The 23862-nt window shown below is 37.6% G+C and overlaps 1 protein-coding gene across 12 annotated transcripts in view; it reads left to right on the top strand.

Annotated features, from left to right (window-relative positions):
* The window catches only part of Gria4 (glutamate ionotropic receptor AMPA type subunit 4), a 345773-nt gene that overhangs the window by 219988 nt on the left and 101923 nt on the right, over positions 1–23862 (top strand). For all 12 annotated transcript variants that reach the window (XR_004112139.1, XM_031346434.1, XM_031346435.1 and 9 more), the window contains exon 5: positions 8947–9131. Coding sequence is in view for 11 of the 12 variants with exons in the window: in XM_031346434.1 (XP_031202294.1) it covers positions 8947–9131 (185 nt within the window). In the remaining variant the exon portion in view is untranslated. The remainder of the gene's footprint in view (positions 1–8946; positions 9132–23862) is intronic.

Here is a 23862-nt window from a genome sequence, read left to right as displayed (position 1 = left end):
ATATTAGAATAGTGAAGAACTTACGCACAGAATTGCTGAAGAATTTCGTTTATAGTTCTTATATAAAGAAGGAGTACTTGGGGATTTTCTGAGACTGAAAACCTCCAAAAAGAGGGAGGGCTTAATTGTAATTTCTGTGCAAGTAATCTAGTCTATGAAGGGGACCGAAGGCTGGAAGATGGGAGATGCAACTAACTGGTCTCCTGTATCCACTGGCAGTAAGATGAAAGCTGGGGTTCAGCTACCTTCTCTTTTCTCAGCCCTGGACTTTTACCCATAGAAAAACACCACCCATATTCAAAGTAGATCTTCCCCTTTCAATTAACCTAACTTAAGACCTTACTCACAGACATGCCCAGAGGCTCATGTTCATGGTGATTTCACATCCTGTCAAATTGACAATCAATGGCAACAACTAAACACCCTATCAGTAATGAATATATAAACTAAAAGACTAAACAACTCAAGTACAGAAATAAAATCCTTCCTGTGGCCAGTTCCAGAGACACTAAAGAGGGAGGAAAAAACAGTTGTCAAACTCTCTGTAGGAGTTTTTGGTTTTCTACATTCTTTTGAAAAATTTTGAGAATACTTGAATGCAGGATAGCATGCAACTAACAGAAGTTTCTACTTCTGTCATATTAATGTATAAAAGAAGGCAGTAGGTTTATTCTTCTCATAGAAAATCTATGATAGATGGTCACTGAGTATGGTACATGTTACTAAGTCAATGAGCTTAGTTCCCTATAAAATATAATTCTGGGAAGGAGAGAGGAAAGTAATCTAATAATATTTTAATTAAAATCCATAAAAATTTAAAAATAGAGTAAGAATGACATATCATAAGAATTACATATCATAAAATCCTTTATACCATATAAAATATAAATGAGAATTTAATTGTGAGAGATTTTTGCTTCTTAATGCATGTGACAACAATCAGTGTAAAAATGAGACCATGAACTTGAAAGAGAAAAAAGAGGGTTATATAGGAGGTTTTGGAAGGAGATATGAGAGGGTATATTATATAATTGTATTATAATCTCAAAAGCAAAATATAATGATAATTTTTAAAGTACTACAAGAGGCAGAATACAAAAGCCAAATTTTCATTAAATGCTCAATGAAATAACAAAACCATACAGACAGAATAGTCTCATCTCATCACTTAAAGCTGGAACCTTGTGGCCAGGGGTGGTATCTACACTCAGCTACAAGATGGCAGGATAATAAAGCAGGAACATACTACAAAGCTCACCTATATTCTATTAGCTAACACTTAGTTATAGTCATATCTTCAAATGAATGGAATAGAATAAAAAATACTTATTCTGACTGTCTTTATTCTAGGCTAGAATGCCACTTTTTAAATAAAGGAGAAATTGCTAGCAGAAAACAACTTATTATCCTTGCTGCAGTGCTGTACTGATCTAATGTCTCAAGTTCCTTTGTCAGTTGGCATTTGATCTGAGAATGAACACTGCAGTGTAGGGAAGATAGAGAAATATTAGTGTCAGAAAATGCAAGATGTTTGGGGGAGCCTCAAGCCAGACGTGAAAGCATCATCTTGTTCACCTTTGAAAGTATGCTTGGTATTTGTCCTCTAAGAAAAGACACTCCTCTTCTCCTATCCCAGACTTACATATGCCCCTCCAACATACATAGGAGAGGAAACCATCCTTTATTTTACTATGTGCTTCTTAAACTGTAGAACAAATGAATACTGCAGTAATGGCTTTCAGAAAGTTTACCCAGGTTGTCATGTTCAGTTTCTCTTCTATGTGCTGAGATCTTCGGGTCAGGAACCTGACCTTAAAACGTCATTTCAGCACTGAAGTGCTTTAACAAGAGTCAAACAAAATGGTTGCTAAATATACATTGTACTTCCAGCATGGTTACATTAAATGTGGCAAGGATTTCAGAATTATCCTCATGTCTTTGACTCAGCTCAGTCTACAGCAAGAAGCAGACTTTTAACACACATACAATTTTCTTAAAACCCACTATTTAGTGCCAGACCAGAGGAACAGATTTCTGCACAATGGCTTGTAAAACAATAAAGATGGCTCTATGTAGGGACAGGTGGCTTTATGTAGAGACAGTTCACTTCATCATTTCCATCCAGGCTCAACAACACCTTGTTGGAATCAAATATCTTTTCTATCTTTCACTACATCTTTGTCTCTCTTCTACCATTTCTGTGTCTTTCTCTGTATGTCTGTCTGGGTCTCTGTCCCTGTGTCTCTGTTTCTCTCTGAATATATCTCTGTTTCTGTCTCTGTTTGTGCCTGTCTCTCTCTGTGTCTCTCTCTGTCACTCTGACTCATTCTCTCTCTCTCTCTCTCTCTCTCTCTCTCTCTCTCTCTCTCTCTCTCTCTCTCTCTCTCTCACGCACGCACGCGCGCGCACACACACACACACACACACACACAGACACACACAAACCTACACACCAGTTTCTATAACCTAGACATTTCTCTATCCCACATCCAACATGTGTCATTTGCTTCCTCCTCCCCTGACTTTGTTATTCTGATCAGTTTCCTTGATAAATTCTGTATTTTCACCCCTTCCCCTTTTCTCCTTAATGTCCTAATCCTTTGAAACTTGATTTATAGATCAAGCATTGTGGCATCTGATCATAACTATGCCACTGAAAAGACAGCACTTACTCGTTTTCATGCAGATGAAGCAGTCCACAGTATCCAGATAGCTCCTATCATTTTGAAGTGATCTCCTCCTGGGCATGAATTTCTCCTGTTTAGCCTCCTGCTGCTTTGTGTACTGACAAATACACTAAGTAAATCTTACACAACAAATATTAAATAAGCCCAATTTGCGTGATGAAGAAATACCACTGACGTGCTACTCATCACCAAATAGGTCACTTTCTTTTTTCTTTTTCTTTTTTAATGATATAGGAGGTTTGCTATGAAGTGTTGCAGTGGTGTTAACCTGGCTGCCATTTCATTTAACATAATCAGTGTACAAAAAGATAACATGATGTAGATACTTCATGTTGCTTGACAATATTTTTGACTAACTATGTTTCCATTATTATTATTTACTGTGATCTAACAATATAAGTATATCTGAATTACTCTACTGCAATTGCTGAATATTTTTATTTCTTTGCATTTATTTACAAAATGCTATATTTTGACATGTAGGTCACTTACCTAATTGTAAGTTTCTAATATTCTAATTCTAAGTTTCATAATTTCTAAATATGAACAATCTGACAGTGAAATGCTGCCCTCGAAGTTCAATTTTGTTTTGTTAGTCTGTATCTTGCAGTATTGTCTAAGTGGAGAAATATATAAATTTCATCAAAATATATGTTTCTCTATGTCCCGTAAAAGCCATGTCATCAGGAAAATAGCAACATGGACACTTTGTCTTGACATGAGACCTGACAGCCACATAGTACTTAAACAAATAAGGCAGTAGCAAGCAAAGAATTGAGTCAAGCTGCAGGCCAATGTGAGGAAAAAGGGAGATGATCCAGTGTGTGGTCCATGTTTATCATTTTGCAGCATTCAATCAACCAAACAAGAATCTTGGAATTACCTTTATATGGTCACAAATAAGAAGAGAAAAATAGATGTCAACTGTCATTCCTTGAAGTCTTCATTTCAAGTCAAATAACATATTTATAGATACTAATGAATAAATAAAAGGAATCTTGCCTCAGTCACCAGCAGAACACAAGTCCAGGGACAGAAGAAGTTAGGCCACCACATAAAAGCCAGGCATGGCAACACTGTGACATGCTATCTGTGACCCAAGTGCCAAGAGTGATGTGCCCTACCCAGCCAGTCTAGCAGAAATGGCAAACTGAAGATTCAGAGAGAGATCTTGGCTCAAAACATTAGATTAAGGGTGATTTTAAAAGATATTTGATAAATTCTGGCCTCCACAGTCTCATGCAAAGGTGAAAAATGAGTATACACACACACACACACACACAACCAGACACAGAAAGAAGAAACAAGTAAAGAAAAAAGAAAGAAGGAAGAAAGAAGGGAAAGAGGGAGGGAAGGGAGGAAGGGAGGAAGGAAGGAAGGAGGGAGGGAAAGGAGGAAGGAAGGAAGGAAGGAAGGAAGGAAGGAAGGAAGGAAGGAAGGAAGGAAGGAAGGAAGGAAGGGAGATAAGAAGTAGGGTCAGGAAGGCAGAAAGGCAGGGAAAAGGCTGAGAGGTTAGGAGCACTTGGTGATCTTGAGCTTTTTCTTACCATCACCCACTTCTGGCTACTAAGAACTAAGTGACAAAGTAGAAATCTGATACCCTCTTTTAGCCTTTGGGGCCTACCACATGCATATGCACATAAGTCACCCAAACAGACACATAATCACAAAAATGGAGGAAGAAAGGAAAGAAATGGAAAAACTTCCACATTCATTGAACAGAAAATAAGAAAGCCCTAGGTTTCAGGTTGGGAGAATGGCAATGTCAAGTGAGATATGAAAAGATAATTACAGGTATGGACTACAAAGAAAAGACTGGATATGTATGGACAATACATAACCAGGATAAGCATATTGTAATTAGCATGCCCTCTTTCTTCTTTGGGGATTTTTTTTTCATTTAAATAGAACTGAAGTCTGACTGTATTCATTTGGCAGGAAATCAAGCAATTTATATTTCAGATATGAGCTCATCGTCAGTTCCATCTGTTGACATTCTCTACACATCATAATGTTTCGAGCTCTGAGACAGAGAAAACATAACCTCAAAGTGAAACTCCCTAAATCTGAAACTCCAAATAAGTGCTCTCTTATCTTATAAGCCTAGTGTGTTCACTTTAAATTTTCCCTTTGAATCCTGCCAACTAGCTTAACTGCAATCAATACCTAGTGAGGGAGAAACCAGGGACAGCAACTACAGGATACCATCACACTGCTGTTAAACACTCCTCAGGAGACTATTTTGTTTATGCCAAGCTATAAAGTTAAAAAAAAAATGAGTGGATCTGGTCCTAACCAATTTTTATCTAAGGGATGTTTTATACATTCAGAGAATCTTTTCCTCTTTATCTTTCAAGCTATAACTAAAAATTGAGGTCTCAGGAAGCAGGCATGAAAATAATATGAAGCTGAAGTCTCCTTCCACTTGTGGGGAGATTTGGCAAAGAACGGGCAGAGAACACAACCTTTCCCCTAAAAGTTCTGTATTCACCTAACTAACCAGCACTTCATCTGCCAAAATCTTATGATTTGTCAGGACTACTGTACTTGCACTTTACATTGAATTATTTCCTTATTTACTTGTTTCATGTGTGTATATGTCCCAGCATGCCTGTGAATATCACAGGACAATTTGGAGTACTACATTCTATTCTTCCACCATTTAAACTGGGAACTGAATTCAGCACACCCAACTTTGGTGGCAACTGCCTTTACTTGTTGAGTCACTCTATCAACCTGCCCAGAAATCATTTTGTGTGGAGTTTTTGTGGCAAGATCTTGTGTAGTCCAGACTGGCCATAAACTCCCTCCCTATGCGGCTGAAGCTTACCTTGAACTACTGTGTCTGCCTCTCAACTGGTACTAATACAGGCATGTGAAACATGCATTTTTCATTTATTTTTATTTTTTATTTTTTATTTTTTATTTTTTATTGCTTTGAAAAGTTTGGTCACATGCATTTGAATGTCTATCTCCTCTAAGAATTGATAATTCACCTCATACCAAGCCTACACACTTCATCTGCCAGGACCAGTAAAACATAATAAAGAATGCTATCACTGTATAAATCTGCCTAAATCACCAAATGAAGCTCTGACAATACATCCTTAATTAATACCATAGTACTGAATGTTTTGTTTTCTTTTGTTAGTTTTTTTGTTTTGCTTTCTTTTGTTTTCATGGGATTATGTGTGTGTGTGTGTGTGTGTGTGTGTGTGTGTGTGTGTGTGTGTGTGCATCCTTTTTCCATAGTTAAACCAAAAATGTTGTTCATACACTGTCTTAGTCAGGGTTTCTATTCCTGTACAAACATGACCAAGAAGCAAATTGGGGAGGAAAGGGTTTATTCAGCTTACTTCCATCTTTCTGTTGATCACCAGAGGAAGTCAGGACTGGACCTCAAGCAGGTCAGAAAGCAGGAGCTGACACAGAGGCCATGGAGAGATGTTCCTTGCTGGCTTGCTTCTCCTGGCTTGCTCAGCCTACTCTCTTATAGAACCCAAGACTTCCAGCCCAGGGATGGCACTACCCACAAGGGGCCCTACCCCCTTGATCACTAACTGAGAAAATGCCCTACAGTTAGATCTCATGGAGGCACTTCCCCAACTGAAGATCCCTTCTCTGTGATAACTCCAGCTTGTGTCAAGTTGACACACAAAACCAGCCAATACATACACTATTCAATCAAAAAATTGAAACCTTTCTTCAAAACAAATTCTTTCTTTCTTTTTTTATTTTTTTGAGAATAAATTCAGTTTTTATTTTTTATTAGATATTTTCTTTATTTACATTTCAAATGATATCTCATTTCTCGGTTTCCCTTCCCCCCTCCCCCCCCCAAAAAAAAACTGTTCCCAAGCTGGACAGTGGTGGCTCACGCCTTTAATCCCAGCACTTGGGAAGCAGAGTAGGGCAGATTTCTGAGTTCAAAGCCAGCCTGGTCTCCAGAGTGAGTTCCAGGACAACCAGAGCTGTGCAGAGAAAAACCTGTCTTGAAAAAAAACAAAAAACAAACAAACCAAAAAACAAAAAACAAAACAACAACAACAAAAAAAAACTGCTCCCTCCCCTCTTCCCCTACTCACCACCCCACCCTCTCCTGCTTCCTGGCCCTGGCATTCCCCTACACTGGGGCATAGAACCTTCACAGGACCAAGGCCCTCCCCTCCCATTGATGACCAACTAGGCTATCCTCTGCTACATATGCAGCTGGAGCCATGAGCCATAGGCTTTGCCTATGCCCTACTAATACAGAAGTAGAGGCTCACAGCCATTGATTGGACTGAGCACAGGGTCCCCACTGAAGGAGCTGGATAAAGGACCCATGGAGCTGAAGAGTCTGCAGCCCCTTAGGACAAACAACAATATGAACACGGAAAGGATTCCCAGGTGTGGCAGTCTCTGGATTGTCTCAGCAACTCCTTCCATGGGTATTTTGTTCCCCCTTCTAAGAAGGATCAAAGTATCCATGATTTGGTCTTCCTTCTTGAGTTTCTTGTGGTTTGTGGATCGTATTTTGGACATACTGAGCTTCTGTGCTAATATCCACTTATCAGTGAATGCATACCATCTGTGTTCTTTTGTGATTGGGTTACTTCACTCAGGATAATATCCTCCAGATACATAAATCTATTTGGAGTTCTGTAGGCTTCTTATAAGTTCATGTGCATCACTTCTTTAGGTTAGGGAAGTTTTCTTCTTTAATTTTGTTGAAGATATTTACTGGTCCTTCAAATTGTGAATCTTTGCTCTCTTCTATACCTATTATCCATAGGTTTGGTCTTCTCATTGTGTCCTGGATTTCCTGGATGTTTTGGGTTAGGATCTTTTTGCATTTTGCATTTTCTTTGACTGTTGTGTCAATGTTTTCTATGTTATCTTCTGTACCTGAGATTCTCTCTTCTATCTCTTGTATTCTGTTGGTGATGCTTGCATCTATGACTCTTGATCTCTTTCCTAGGCTTTCTATCTCCAGAGTTGTCTCTCTTTGTGAATTCTTACTTGTTTCTACTTCCATTTTTAGATCCTAGATGTATTTGTTCCATTCCTTCACCAGTTTGATTGTGCTTTCCTGTAATTCTTTAAGTGATTTTTGTGTTTCCTCTTTAAGGGCTTGTACCTTTTTACTTGTACTCTGTATTTCTTTAAGGGATTTATTTATGTCCTTCTTAAATTCCTCTATCACCACCATGGATATGATTTTAGATCCAAATCTTGCTTTTCCGGTGTTGTTAGTGTATCCAGGACTTGCTGTGGTGGGAGTACTGGGTTCTGATGATGCCAAGTAGTTTTGGTTTCTGTTGGTAAGATTCTTGAGTTTTCCTTTCATCATCTGTTATTCTCTGGTGTTAGATATTCTTGCTATCTCTGGCTGGAGTTTTTTCCTTCTGTGGGTCTGTAAGCCTGTGTCAGCACTCCTGGGAGAGCAGCTCTCCCCTGTTAAGACCAGTGTGCAAAGGGTTATGGATCCGCTGTCCCTCCTGGGTGCAGATGGATGAATGAAGGGACCTGTCCCAGTTGCTCTGCAGCTTCTGCAGCCTGTGCCTCCTCGCTGCCCTAGCCTTAGAAAATCACTGGAAATAAAATAGCGATCTTGCCTGAAAGTTGGGATCAGAGCACTCTTTGGAGACCTACTCACCCCTGGCAGGAAATATTGACAGAGGGCTGTGGAACAGGCTCACCTCCTGGCTGTAAATGGAGGTAGAAAGGACCCTGTCCCAGCTGCTCTGCTGCTTCTGCAGCGTGTGCCTCCCGGCTGGTCCTGATTGACTGACTGAGTGGGAAAATGAATGAAGAAGATGAAATAAATTGGATTCAAATCCACAAAAAAAGAAAAAAAAAGAAAAAAAGAAAAGAAAGTGGCAACCTCATCCGAGTCCTAGGGTCGGAACCAACAAATTCTTTCTAAAGTGTAAAATCACAAAAGGAATCATGAAATTGATATCGACCTCTGGTTTTGTTTACTCTCATCTAAAATATATCTAGAGCAAAGGAATATTTTCCAGTAGAGGGATTTTTGACATTTTACAGAAGGTATACTGTGACAATGTCATCCAACCAATATCCTAAAAGAATCTGTTGCCTGAATAAAAAAGGGAGGGGGGTTCGTAAATAGTGACTCACATTTTCAAAATTCAAAATGATCTGTGTTTTAAATATGAGAAATATTGATATGGATCCAGTCTCTACAAAAGTCTAAAGGAATGTCTCTACATATGTTAAAATCATATTTTTATTGACTTTTTTTTCTCTCTAATAGGGTATTCAATACTTCAAGCTATAATGGAAAAAGCAGGACAGAATGGATGGCATGTCAGTGCGATATGTGTGGAAAATTTTAATGATGTCAGCTACAGGCAACTGCTAGAAGAGCTTGACAGAAGACAAGAGAAGAAATTTGTAATAGATTGTGAGATAGAAAGGCTTCAAAACATTTTAGAACAAGTAAGTTCTGGGCTTTATCTTATTACTAAGGTGTGTGTTGGATAAAAATGTTGACCTATTCCAGAACTGTCTCCATATTGACTTCCAGTTCAGGATATTAGAATTAGGAATTTTCCATGATTTATCTCCAGAAAAAAAATGACAGCTCTTTACTATCAAAGGTCATTTAGTCCTTAGGTGCAGTTAAAGATAGGAATACAGCTTTTCCATCCAGTAAAGAATAAGCAGTGGAAGAGCATTTGCTTAGTCACCAGGAGTCCTGAGCCTTTATTGATATGAATCTCAAAGATTATGCCATGAAAGTATTAGAGAATTAGAAAATGTTAAAGAAAGAGCCTTGTTATATCTTCAAGAATTAATTTCATGAAAATTATTGACATAAACTAGCAAACCAAGCAAAGCAATGAAATAAATGATGATTAGGTAGAACATTCTGTGATGTTTTATGTTTCTACCAGATGTTTTAAATAAATGCTACTTGTCATCCATAAAGATGATTTTTCAACTTTCCTTTAGAAGGGAGACTGTTTGAATAAAGATTTCAATAAATAACTGTTGATTAGATTTGAAGAGGGTAGGAAAAGATAAAACTGGGCTCTTCCATTGTGTTAAATGGTAGGAAAACACTATGTAGTTATAGATTGCATTTGCTTCTGTGACCTGAACACAATGATAAAGTCTTTAGACTGTCTTCCACCAAAATCACAGTGCCTGGGTGCCATCTGGTGGTTCTTAGGAGGTTTGTTCATACTTATCCACAATATAGTGGATAAGCGTAATTCAGAGTTAATTAATCAGGTATAATTTCACTGCAGATTTACGCAATTGGACTTGGAATAGAAAACCTATCAGTTTGGAGTTCATTTAAAACACTCATCTTAATATCCAAAATATATCTGAGATTTTACTATAACTGCTACAAGCTCCGGATTGACTATCACTGTATATATTAGAATTTGTAAAAGTTTATCATAAAATTAATTTTGCATTTTTAAGATATGAAACAGATTTTTACTATAAGAGCAATTATCAAAGTATCTACCTCTTATTATCCTGTTATAAAAGGTAATAATAATACATCACTAAAAACAGAATCTATGCTACTTTGGTGAACTATGAATACTAAGTCTACACAAATCACTCCAGGTAGCAGTCCAGGTAAAGGAACTTCCTTAGGAGCCTTGGTGGAATCCCAAGGCAACTCCTTGTTTCACATGCAGAGCAATGACTCCACCTCCAGTTCCACTCTATCCCTTCCATACTCACTGCCCCAGTAGTGAGACTTTGCTATTGTTTAACCTAAATAGTTTGTAAATCACTCAGGATGAGTCCCCTGGGGAGCAGCCAAATGACCAAGATGGCCAAATTCCTGTCAGAGCCTGAATGTCACAGAGAACATTCACTTAGCTCCTGTGCTCTAAAAGACCCAGAGTTTGGAGATAAGTTGGTCCTCAAAGAACACTTTGAGAGGCTTACTTGGTTTCTGAGAATAAACTTAGCACACCAGGGTACTGTGGGTAAACTTTAAGCCTTAAATGACTGTAAAGGGATGATCTTCCTGCTCTTCTTTTTCCTTCTCCTCCTCATTTTCTTTCTCTTTCTCCTCCTCCTTCTCTTCCTTCACCTTCTTCTTATTATTATTCTCTTCCTCCTTCCCCTGAGGTTTTCTGTTAACATTTTAAAGAATTTAAAATCTTGAGTGTCTACAATACCTATTCTTTTTTGGTAAACTCTACCTAATTTCTTTACTACTAGGGCTGTCTACATAAGATTGTAAATAGCAATCCTTTAACTCAAGTAGATATTTCATAAAGTATAAAAAAAAACACTGTACTGTAAGGAGATAATGCCTTCTTGGATGTATAATAATGCTTCCTTCCTCCTGCAAACTGTGTCTGAATGGGACCATTTTCTTATCTTTATTCCATAGCTCCAAAGAGAGTAACTTATAACATTTGTTTGTTTGATTCTGTGTTTGATTGTGGTGCTGCAGGTTGAACCTACACTCTCCATGGATGTGTTTGGCAGGCTCTCTGTCAATGAGCTACATCTCCAGCCCTGAATTTCATTCTAGATTCTATTCTTTCAGAAGAACTAATCCAAATGCTTCCAAGAGAGTATGCTCACATTTCAATAAAAATCCATATTTATTAATTAAACAAAGAACAGAAAACATTTCATAGACCACTAAAGCATTATTTAAAGAATAGTCACCAGGAGTTGAATAGGAAAAGTAAAAGCAAGAGATTAGGGCAGATTTGATAATGGGTACAAAAATCACTCCCGACCGGAGGAGTAAAGTAGCTTTCCATCACACAGAAGGGTGACTAGAGTTGATTATATTGTGTTGTATGTCTCGAAATAACTAGGAGATGACAATAACCTAAATTGTTTGGGATTCTCTTGAACTCATGGCTGCTACTAGGGTTTTTATTAGATGGTTTATGGTTCATAATAAAAATATTTTTTCCAAATGGTATAGCTTCATATATACAATAGATGATAGATAGAAAAATAGATAACAGATATGTGTGCATTTGCATGCTTGTGTTCATGTATGTGTGTACATATACAAATATAAACAAATAACAAGTTAAATTTAAGACTTTTTCAAATCTAAGTATAATTTATCCTTCTTCCCTTCCTCCCCTATTTGACTGACTTCCCTCCCTTCTTCCCTCTCCATTTCCACCTTTTTTCAATTCTCCTCATATCACTTGAATTCTTCTATTCTCCTCTTTCAGCCCATATGCCCCACAACATTGAGATGATTTTGAGTGTCTTCTTCACAAACAAATAAGAATGATCATGATTAGGAATGACTTACGTATCCTGAGCTAATCAGTACACCATGTAAAAGTTCTGAATACCATATGTAACACGGAATATATCAATGATGTATGCTTACAAAATCAATAAAGTTTGTTTGGATAAAAAAAAATTTTTAAAGTAGAAAAAGGTACCCCTCTCTCAGGAGATTCACATAACGAAAATTCAAAGTGTGTTCTGAAATTTCTAGAGGAACCAGCACACCTTGCTTGCTATCTATAATTGCTTCTTTCACATTTTAATTTGTATCAGTTTACAGAAGCCTAATATAAATAGGTCATACATTGTCATTTTAAAATGTATGTATGCATTTTCTCTTTTGTAGTTGTTTCCCAAATTATTTTGTGCCGTGAAGCTGATTCATTCTTATAAATGTATTTGCTATTTAAAACAGAAGTTAGCTACAGACTCCTTGAAACTTTTCAAAACAGGAAAACGGTAAAGAAAGCCTCAACTTGAGGATGCCTCTGAGCTTGAGTCCTTGAAATCTAGTTTGACATACATCTCTGAGACATAGTCTACCCAGCAGTTAAGCTTAGCCAGTCATACACAGGAGTCATCCACAGGAGTAAAGCACAAACTGTGCTCAGGTAAGCTGCTTGGCCCTTCACTTCTGGCTCCAGTCATATATGCTGTCTGACCATGATGAACTTACAGAGCACTTTGAATCTACTCTTTCTCCACAATGAACTCATTCTAGAATTTTAAGAGGAAATCAAAGAGTTTTAAGTTTGCTGTAGTTTTGTCTTTTAGACAAGAACAAATAAGTAAAAAGAAAATAGTTTTTAGCTATCATCAATTCCCATTCTAAATGAGTCAACAAGAAAATGATGTGTTTATATAACACTGACTATGCCACTCAAGGCACTAGGAATATAACAAAACTCTAAATTGAGTTTATTGATACTTGCCCGGAGCCAGCTCCAACCAAATAAAATGCAGTGTCTGCTCTTCTAAATTTAAAAAACAAGTTGAACCATAACAAAAACAAAAACAAAAACAAAAAAACAGAAAAACATAAATAAATCAAACAAAGATAACCTTGAAACTACAGGAGTCTGAAGAGATGCTCAGAGTTGAGAACACAATGTCTCCTTGCAAAAGACAGAAAGTTAGAATTGAAAAACTGTTTCCATATTAAAATAGGTGTTTATGCCAAGAGCCTTTCATGCTATGTTCATATGTTTTTTATTTTAAAACCCTGAACACAATACGTATATCAGTGAAACACTGATCTGCCGGACTCCACTCCATGTCCTTGTTTAACCTAGTAGTCGAAACAAATAAACCAAAACCATGAAATTTGATCTCAACCAAAATTTAAACAATAAAAACTGGCTCAGGTGGGACTAGGGAGACAGCTCATCTGATAAGAGCACTGGCTGCTCTTGCAGAGGACCTGAGTTCAGTTCCCAGAACCTACATGGTGGCTCACAACTCTCCAGGTCCAGGGATCTGACGTCTTTTCTGGCCTCAGTGGGGAGCCAGGCCCAGACACAGTACACACACAAACACACACACATACACACACACACACACACACACACACACACACACACACACACACGCAAAAAAACTCATAAATAAAAACTTTAAATTTGTTTAAAATTTTTACAAATAAGTCTCATCAAAATAGTCCTGAGTTGTCCACACTTCCCAGTATTCCCTCAGCAATATGAAAAAGCCAGTGACCCTGCAGTTAGAAGTTTGCATTCCTACAGTTCATGAAACCCTGTGATCAGGACTCCCAACACTGACACTTGGGATCAGACAGACCAGATTGCAACATTTTAAAGCACAGATGTGTTTTAACTCTCTTAGAGATAGTTAAGAAATGGCCAAGCTATTTCTTGTTGTTGTTGTGCATGTGGTTTTGCTTTAAAAATGCATAGCTTAATTACCTCCTTAAGATCTAATTTTTCCTCCTCCTCCTCATTTTACATACAGTAAACTGAACTGAGATGATTTAAAAACAAAAACAAAAAACCCTGCTTCCTTTAAATAAAATTTAATAAGAAATATTTCAGCTCATGTGTTGGGTGGTGAAGCACTACATAAATTTACACATAGGGTATAACTTCAAACAAAGCACACAGTAAAAACCTCAGGCAGACATCCATTCCTGGGTACTTATTAATCCTTCAAATGCTTGTTGAATGATCTCTCTCTCTCTCTCTCTCTCTCTCTCTCTCTCTCTCTCTCTCTCTCCCCTCACTCTCTCCCCATCCCCCCATTTCCCCTGTCTCTTTTTCTCATGTATGTGTCTGTTTGTCTGTCTGCCTTTGTGTCTGTGTACTGGGCCTGAAGTGCCAAGTACTATAGATGCATTTTATATTCTGCTTGGTTACTTTTATATACTTAAAGAATTTTTATATTGGTGTGTTTGTGTGTGTCCCCACATCTATATGTGTAGACACACATGCAAATATGCATGTATACATGTGGCACATATAATCAGAAGACAACTTTTGGATAAGTTTTGTCTTTCTACCATTTGGATCCTGGGCATTGGACTTAGGTTGTCATACTTAGCAGCAAGTGCCTTCACCTGCTGAGCCATCTAACTGGTCTACATTAGGTTTTGTGCGGGTTTTTTGTCTGTTTTATAGGTGGGTGGGGGAATGGTGTGTGTGTGTGTGTATGTGTGCGCGTGCATGCCTAGGTACACTGATTGCTGCATGTACAAGCCAGAGATTGGCATTAAGTGTCTACCTGAGTCACACTCAACCTGGCAGGCCAACAGGCTCCATAAAGTCCACTGTGTCTGTGGCCCTGACACCCAGCACTGGAGTTGCAGAGATGCACACTGCTGCACCTGGCTCTTATGCTGGTGTTAGGGGTCTAAGTACCTCCCTTCCTCAGGCTTGCTCAGAAAGCACATCACCAACAAAACTATCTCATCAGCCTTCTAGTTAACTTAATATTTACACCAAAATCATTTGCTAAAATTCACAAAAATAAATCATGTGTAGAAACATGATTTATAGGAGTTAACAAATATACACCTGGATTTCACTACAAAAGTCAGTTCTTATGAATAGGTATGATATCAAAGGCACCAGAGAATTGAAACTATATTAATTCTTCTTCATGAAAGGTATGCCTTCAAGAAACTAAGTATTTATCCAGAGACTATAAATATTGACCTTAGACTGTGAAATACAAATACATACTTAACAAAAGAATAAAGAAAAATGACTCAACAGCTGGTCCACAGACATCTCGGACACCCTCTTAGTCACATCCCTCTGTTATAATTAACTCCTCCTTCTACCGTGTTGCTGGTTTCACAAAGTGAGACTAAAAATGAGTGTCCTACTGAACAGCATGTGGATCTCAGAAGCTGTACATGGATGACCTTCTCATTCTCTTTGCCACCTAATTTGAGGGGAAAAAAAAGACAAAAATCCATTATTGATATCCTGAAAGGTTATTATGTTCCCAAAGGACAGTCATCGTACCCTGAGGCAAGATCAACCAGACAGAGGGAAGTACCTTTAACATAAATGTGGACATTTGTACAGAGGAAAAGAAATATGATGTTGGAGCAATTAATTTATTTTAGTCACCATATTGCTAGTCATACCTAGCACCACCCAAGGTAGCACTCAACTCCTAGGAAGAATCATAGACAGAAAGTCAAATTTATAATATTGTTAATTAAACAATTTTACAACTTTTAGTTATTAGAAATTATACCATATAAAACTCTACCTTTTCTACCTCATCTCCCCCTTGAAACACTACCATTTAAAAAAAAAGATTAAAGAAATCCAATATTGTAGAGCCTGACACTGTTTCATATTGGATCATTTCAGTGACTAAGTAGGGATCAGTTTTTAACACCAAAGCAAAAAGGAGAAAGGAAAACCAGAAAAGACTAAAAGAAGCACAATAGAAAAAAGGAAAGCGAGCCACACCTCTGAGGAAGAAGTGTCTCTGTGGCAGATGTTTAATAGAGATGTTGGCTTTGGATGTGAACGATCTGATTCAGTAGACAGGACAACTCTGCAGTAAGCATCTCTTCTACTTATTTAAACTCTATGTACTAGACAAATGAAGACAAATGGTCTCTGCTCCTGGGTTACACTCAGGCCAGGGGCCCAAAATTGTAAAAATCGTTATTGGGGCATTTAATAGCTTCAGAAAAGAAATATGAAACAGGGCCAGAACTCAGAAGACAAGATGACTAACTATGCTACAAGTCAGGAATGCTTTATAGAAGAAAAATAAAATTTTCTGTGCTGGGCTGGAGAGATGGCTCAGCTATTAAAGGCTAGGCTCACAAAATTTTCTGTGCTATAAAGTGCATTAAAATTTTCCTATGCATGGGAAACAGAAGGAAAGGAACTGAATTTTTTCATACTCAAGGAAAAGAAAGGATTGTCCAAGACAGATGAAAGACTGCAAAAAATGATAGCTAGGAAATCCTATCACCAGTTTCCCACATGGAAGAACTGACAGAGCCAGGTGCCTTTCTGGAAGAGCTCAGGAAATGGAGATGAATTCTACAGGACACAATAAAATAGTGAAATAGACCACTGGCCAAGGAGTAAGCTGTGAAGACTGGCAAACAGAAAAGGAAAGTTCTAATGGTATCACTTGAGTGCTTGCCTATTAAAATTCTATCCATCAAAGCAGAGCACATCACTAACCAGTACATCCCCAGGCACTAGGTGGGACACCAAAAATAACTGTTCAGTGGAAATCTGAAAGGACCTCACTCGAAGACTGGAAAGGAGATATCTTCAATGTGTGTTTAATATAACAGCACCCAATAATACCTGAGGCCCTGTAGCAAGCTTGCAGTTACCTCAAAGGCTTTCTTGTCTAGAATCTCACCTAGCAAACTGCTTTGAAACCTATACATTTTAGTTTGTTGTTCTGGCTGAAAAGTAGAAACAATTGGTTTTCCACATACTGAAGTAGCAATAAGTGTTACACAAGAATGAATCACATTTCTGAAGAAAAGAGACCCTCTAGAGAATCCTATCAGCAATGTCCCGCACTGCACCTGCAGAACAAGATGCTTTTGCTTTCTGGTAGAACACTTTTGCCTATCAGGGTATGATCACTTAGAACATACACAAAGGAAGAAGAATTCAAAAGACATGAAGCTATGCTAAGAAGGGTAATTTTTCTTCATTAAGTTTACTTTTTGGCTGAGTCAACTGGAATGTTAAGGTATTATACTGCTGGCCGGGCGGTGGTGGCGCACGCCTTTAATCCCAGCACTTGGGAGGCAGAGGCAGGCGGATTTCTGTGTTCGAGGCCAGCCTGGTCTACAGAGTGAGTTCCAGGACAGCCAGGGATACAGAGAAACCCTGTCTCGAAAAAAACACCAAAAAAAGGTATTATACTGCAATAAGTTTGTTGGTTTCATGGAAAATTAAAAGAACAAAAATCAAACCTTTAATATATTAGTCAGATTAGTGCTATCTGGTGCTAATTGATGTGATTAGAACAAAAAGTATTTGTCTAGTAGTAGCTACAACCATGGTTTATAGTAACAAGAGTCTAGGAAGAAAATGAGTGTATTTGCCATAATGTAACTCATTGTGTCTTGAAAACATTGTGAAATCCAGGATAAAGTTAGGCTCAAATAATTTTGCTGTGTCTATAGAGCAGTTATTAGAATCCAAAGAACAATTCTTTTAAAATAATGAAGTAAAACTTGCTTAATAATTTAGATGAATAAATTCTGTTAGATTTTTAGTTGTAAATCAGAAGCAACTTCCCCAGAATATTCACTATGGGGACTCCAGTGAGCTCCACCATTTTCTCTCCAGTGACTTTCTAAGGCAGGACCAGCCAGCCAGGAGGCACAGGCCTCACAAGTGGCACAGCAGCTGGGTCAGGATTCTACTACCTCAGACCACACCCAGGAAGGGCAACAGATCCACAACTCTCTGCACCTTTCCCACAAGTGGAAAGGGTCTCAAGGGTGTGTTCTGATCTTAGGACTCAGGAGGGACAACTGATCCATAGCCATCTGCACCTGGGTTTTACCAGAGGAGAGCTGATCTCCCAGAAGTGCTGACAAAGGCTTACAACCTACAGGAGGAACAAGCTCTAGTCAGAAACTGCAAGAACATCTAACACCAGAGATCAACAGATGGTGAAAGGCAAACTCAAGTATCTTACCATCAGAAACCAAGACTACTTGGCTTCATCAGAACCTAGTACTCCGACCACAGAAAGTCCTGGGTATCCCAAAACCCCAGAAAAGCAAGATTTGGATCTAAAATCATATCTCACAATGGTGATAGAGGAATTTAAGAAAGACATGAATAACTCCCTTAAAGAAATACAAGAGAACACAGGTAAAGAGATACAAGCTCTTAAAGAGGAAACACAAAAATCCCTTAAGGAATTATAGGAAAGCAAAAACAAACAGGTGAAAGAATTGAACAAAAACATCCAGAACCTAAAAATGGAAGTAGAAACAATTAAGAAATCACAAAGAGAAACAACTCTGGAAATAGAAATCTTAGGAAAGAAGTCAGGAACCATAGATGCAAGCATCACCAACAGAATACAAGAGATAGAGATAGAAGAGAGACTCTCAGGTGCAGAAGATACCATAGAAAACATTGACACAATAGTCAAAGAAAACACAAAATGCAAAAATTTCCTAACCCAAAACATCCAGGAAATCCAGGACACAATGAGAAGACCAAACCTTAAGATAATAGGTATAGAAGAGAGTGAAGACCTCCAACACAAAGGGCCAGTAAATATCTTCAACAAGATTATAGAAGAAAACTTCCCTAACCTAAAGAAAGAGATGCCCATGAACATACAAGAAGCCTATAGAACTCCAAATAGACTGGACCAGAAAAGAAATTCCTCCAGCCACATAATAGTCAAAACACAAAATGCACAAAACAAAGAAAGAATATTAAAAGTAGTGAGGGAAAAAGGTCAAGTAACATATAAAGGCAGACCTATCAGAATTATACCAGATTTCTCACAATAGACTATGAAAGCCAGAAGATCCTGGGTTGATGTCATACAGACCTTAAGAGAACACAAATGCCAGCCCAAGCTACTATATTCAGCAAAACTCTCAAATATCATAGATGGAGAAACCAAAGTATTCCATTACAAAACCAAATTCACACAATATACTTTCACAAATCCAGCTCTTCAAAGGATAATAAATGGGAAACTCCAACACAAGGATGGAAACTACATCCTAGAAAAAGCAAGACATTAATCTTCCAACAAAACTAAAAGAAGGTAGCCATATAAACATAATTCCAACTATAACAAAAAATAACAGGAAGCAACAATTACTTTTCCTTAATATCTATTAATATCAGTGGACTCAATTCCCCAATAAAAAGACATAGACTATCAGATTGAGTATGCAACATTTTGTTGCATACAGGTAACCTACCTCAGTGACAAAAACAGATACTACCTCAGAACAAAAGGATGGAAAACAATTTTCCAAGCCAATGGTCCCAAGAAAAAAGCTAGATTAGTCATTCTAATATAAAATAAAATTGACTTTCACTGTAAAATGATGAAAAAAAGATAAGGAGGGACACTTCATACTCATCAAAGGTATGATTTACCAAGATGAACTCTCAATTCTGAACCTCTAAACCCCAAATGCAAGGGCAACTACATTCATAAAAGAAATTTTACTAAAGCTAACTTCACACATTGCACTGCACACAATAATAGTGGAAGATTTCAACACCACACTCTCTGTAATGGACAGATCATGGAAACAGAAACTAAACAAAGACACAGTGAGACTAACAGAAGTTATACAACAGATGGATTTAGCAGATATCTATAGAACTTTTTATCTTAAAACAAAAGGATATACCTTCTTCTCAGCACCTCATGGTACCTTCTCCAAAATTGACCATATAATTGGTCAGGCCTCAACAGATACAAGAAGATTGAAATAACTCCTCATAACCTATCAGATCACCATGGACTAAGGCTGCTCCTCAATAACAACATAAACAATAGAATGCCCACAAACACCTGGAAGCTTATACTCAATGATAACTTGGTCAAGAAAGAAATAAAGAAAGAAATTAAAGACTTTCTTGAGTTTAATGAAAATGAAGCCACAACATACCCAAACTTATGGGATACAATGAAAGCAATCCTAAGAGGAAAACTGGTAGCTTTAAGTGCCTCCAAAAAGAAACTTGAGAGAGCATACACCAACAATTTGAGAGCACATCTGAAAGCTCTAGAACAAGAAGAAGCAAATTCACCCCGGAGGAGTCAAAAGCAGGAAATAATCAAACTCACCGCTGAAATCAACCAAATAGAATCAACCAAACCAGGAGCTCATTCTTTGAGAAAATCAACGAAATAGATAAACCCATAGCCAGACTAGCTAGAGTGCACAGAGACAATATCCTAATTAACAAGATCAGAAATGAAAACGGAGATATAACAGCAGACACTGAGGAAATCCAAACAATCATGAGATCCTACTACAAAAGCCAATACTCAACAAAACTGGAAAACCTGGATGAAATGGACAATTTTCTAGACAGATACCAGGTACCAACGTTAAATCAAGATCAGATCAACGATCTAAACAGTCCCATATCTGCTAATGAAACAGAAACAGTCATTAATAGTCTCCTGGCACCTTTTCTGAATCTAGACCTCTGCATTTTACTTGTCTGATGTTCATCCAAAAAAGTATGAAAGAAATCTATAATTTGAAAAGTAAGAGAGAATAGAATGTTCAGATGATTAGTTCAAATGAAATAAAAAAAAGAATTATAATGTATCAGGATTGATGTGGATGCCTAACAGACTCGAGTATTTAAACAGTCAGGCCCAGGCTAGTGTTGCTGGGCTGAGCTAGGGGAAGTGTATACCTAAGTGAAGGAGCTTTAAAAACGTATTCTGATCTAGCTAGAGGGCAGAAAACCCCAGATAGTTGAATTTTTACCAATTAGAGAGTATGCCCTGAACTGGCAAGGGTCTGAGCTGACACTGGACACCAGTGACCTATTATAGCACCTGGCAGAGATTAGACTCAAGTTTGAACAAGATGATAGCCCCAGAGGCAGACCCTATATATTCTTCCAGGAAGTCAGTTGGATTTTGTGAAAAACTTGCTGTGAGAGAAAATTCACTTTTACACAACTTTACCCTTCCTTTCCTTCATGAAAAAAAAAAGTATTCCCCGTTAGAAATTTTTATAATCTTGATATCACCTCCAAGAAGAGAGGAAAATTCAAACATACACAACACTGAGACATATATGTTCTCTTAAAACAGCTATCCTGGATGCCCATTTTCCATTTCCTACTAACCTTTTCTCACACTGCTCAGACTCATTTTTGCCTTTGGTTAATTCATTCTCCTCTCATTTGTATATTTCGGGACTTGTTTTAAAATTTTGATATTCCCTAAAATACTTGTTATTTCAATCAGTAGCTTGTTTTTGAAAGCTGCCTGTCTTATATATGTGTGTTGATGAAAATGAAGTAAATTTAAGGTTTTGTTTTTGATGTAAAATGTTTGGAAGCATCTTGAGAGTGGAAATCCAAAGGTATTCATGGGAGATATTAGAATATTAGAAGCTCTGCTCATGAAGCATCTCCAGTACGCGGCAGCACTGTCTCAGCTCGCAAGGCATTACTATCTCTGAGTCACTGTGTTCTCTGGAAGAGAATGACATCTGCAGAACGACTTTCTACCTAATTTATAAGATTATAATGAAAGATAACCAAAGCCCTTCACACTTAAGTGTGCTATTGTGTGCCTTTAGCGGGAGACATTGCCTAGCACAGCATTCAGAACATTATAGTGATGGTTTGAGGTAATGTACAAAACCCTTCATGGAAGAACTTTAGAGTGCTTTATTAACCATTGATACATAAAAAGCTTTGCATAAAGTCTGACTAAAAATTGAAGGCCAAAACTTAGTCACTTTGTGTATCGAAACAAAAATATGCTAATCCTTTTAGAAGGATTTAGAAACATATTAATTTTTACTCCATTTTTCTTTTTTAATATTTTTGGATTCTTTGAGTACTTCAGTCATATATACAATAGACTTTGATGATATTCCCCCAATCCTTCTTCCCCTAGCCACTCTTGAGTCCATCTACCTTCCCTGACACCCTTAGCTTCTTGTTCTGTTTTTTTTTTTCTCACTAAGTCCAGGGTGTGCTGACTATATATACTTATGGATGTAGAGAAAGTGGAGAATCATCTACCTATCAAAGATTATATACCCTTAGAGAAAACTGATTTTCCCAGAAGCTATCAAATGCCAATAGCCCCTCAGCTAGACTGGGTGCATGTGAGCTCTTATCCTCTCCATCCTAGAAAGTCAACTGGCTTGATTCTGTCTTGTCTTGAGCAAGAAACCACAGGTGTTATGAATTCATGAGTAAAGTGGTCCTATCAAATCCACAAAACACTCTTTCCATCTGGTCCTCCCTAAATTCTCGCTCTTATAATCTTGCTCCCTCTTTATGAGTAGCCCCTTAGATTTGGGGGGAAAAGTTATGATATAAATATCCCATTTATGGTTGCACACCACAAATATTTATCCTCTCCACTTTGACCAGTTGTGAGTTTCTGTATTAACCCATGAAAAGTTCAAATACCTCTGATGAGGTCTAAGAGTAGCATGAGTATGAAGGTTCAAAGGTAGAAATTTCCATGCCATAAAAAAAATGAATTATGAGTTACATTAATGACAATTTACCACATCAATATCATGTGTAAATTCCTGATATCTACTTATTCATATGCATACAGCTGGTTTTACAACTGAATCATTGAACCAGTGTCATAGATACTTCTTAAGAAGTATTTGTTTCCTAAAAAGAAATAAGAAGAAGCAATTGAATGCTTCAGATTTGATATATCTCTTAAGAACGTATTATTGAAAAGACAACTCCTTTGACAGTGACAATCAGTATAGCTGGTGCATCTTTCCTGCTCTGTTTTTCAGACTTTAAGCAGACCCTTGATAATTATTATTACTCCAGTTGCATGGCCTGTTTCATTCCAGGTAGTCCAGCTTTTTTATCACTACATCTCTTTGTCAGAATGAAAGCTGATAACTATATTTTACAGCCAAGTCCCTACCTTAATGTCATTTTCCTATGACAACATGACCAACCACCCTTGAAGAAGGCAGAAACATTTTAGATTCCATCTCAACCTATTACTCTACTGAAACAACAATATCAAACAAACAGAGATACTGATCTGAATTCAAAGTGAAATCACTCAGACTTATTTATAAACATAAAATATTCTCTACTTGTTAAAACCCTAATTCTGATATTGTCCATTTGAAACAACACTTAAATGTTTTTACATAAGAAAATTACAAAGATGCTTTACATAGAGCACTGTTCACTGCTATTTGGAATAGGCACTGTACATTTTTCACAAAGAAATTTCTGTCTTGGCTACATTCTTGATAATGAACCAAAATCTGACCTTAAACCATGGCCACCTTGAGTGAGGAGGGGGTAAAGCGTCCTCTGTGTACTCTGTGTGGCATGACTGTTTCGTCAAAGTAAAGAAGTGGGCTCAGCAAAGGCTCTCATCTCTCTAGCATCTTTCAGCAAGTCTCTTCATAAATATGCTTTCTAAAGTTCTCTGTCTCCACATGCCAATGCTCATCACACTCTGCAGGATCTTTTTTCCAGTATTTTGTCCCTTTGCTTCCCACGGTTTGATGAGACTTTAATCTCTAAAATGACACAGACAAGCTTTAGCTGGTTGTAGTGTTTCGCTAATAACCTAGAATTAACTGATTTGCTATGCGCGACCAGGACCAAGTTTCTAGAAGTTCCCTGTGCTGTAACTCTAGAGTTTATACCTTAAATAGATTTTTTTAGTTGGCAAACAGTTTGACTTCAATAACATGAAATTCACA

Source organism: Mastomys coucha, unplaced genomic scaffold (genome assembly GCF_008632895.1).
Source record: "Mastomys coucha isolate ucsf_1 unplaced genomic scaffold, UCSF_Mcou_1 pScaffold24, whole genome shotgun sequence".
NCBI classification, from domain to species: Eukaryota; Metazoa; Chordata; class Mammalia; order Rodentia; family Muridae; genus Mastomys; species Mastomys coucha.
Note: the sequence above shows the minus strand (reverse complement) of the source record. Positions and strands in the feature narration are given on the sequence as shown.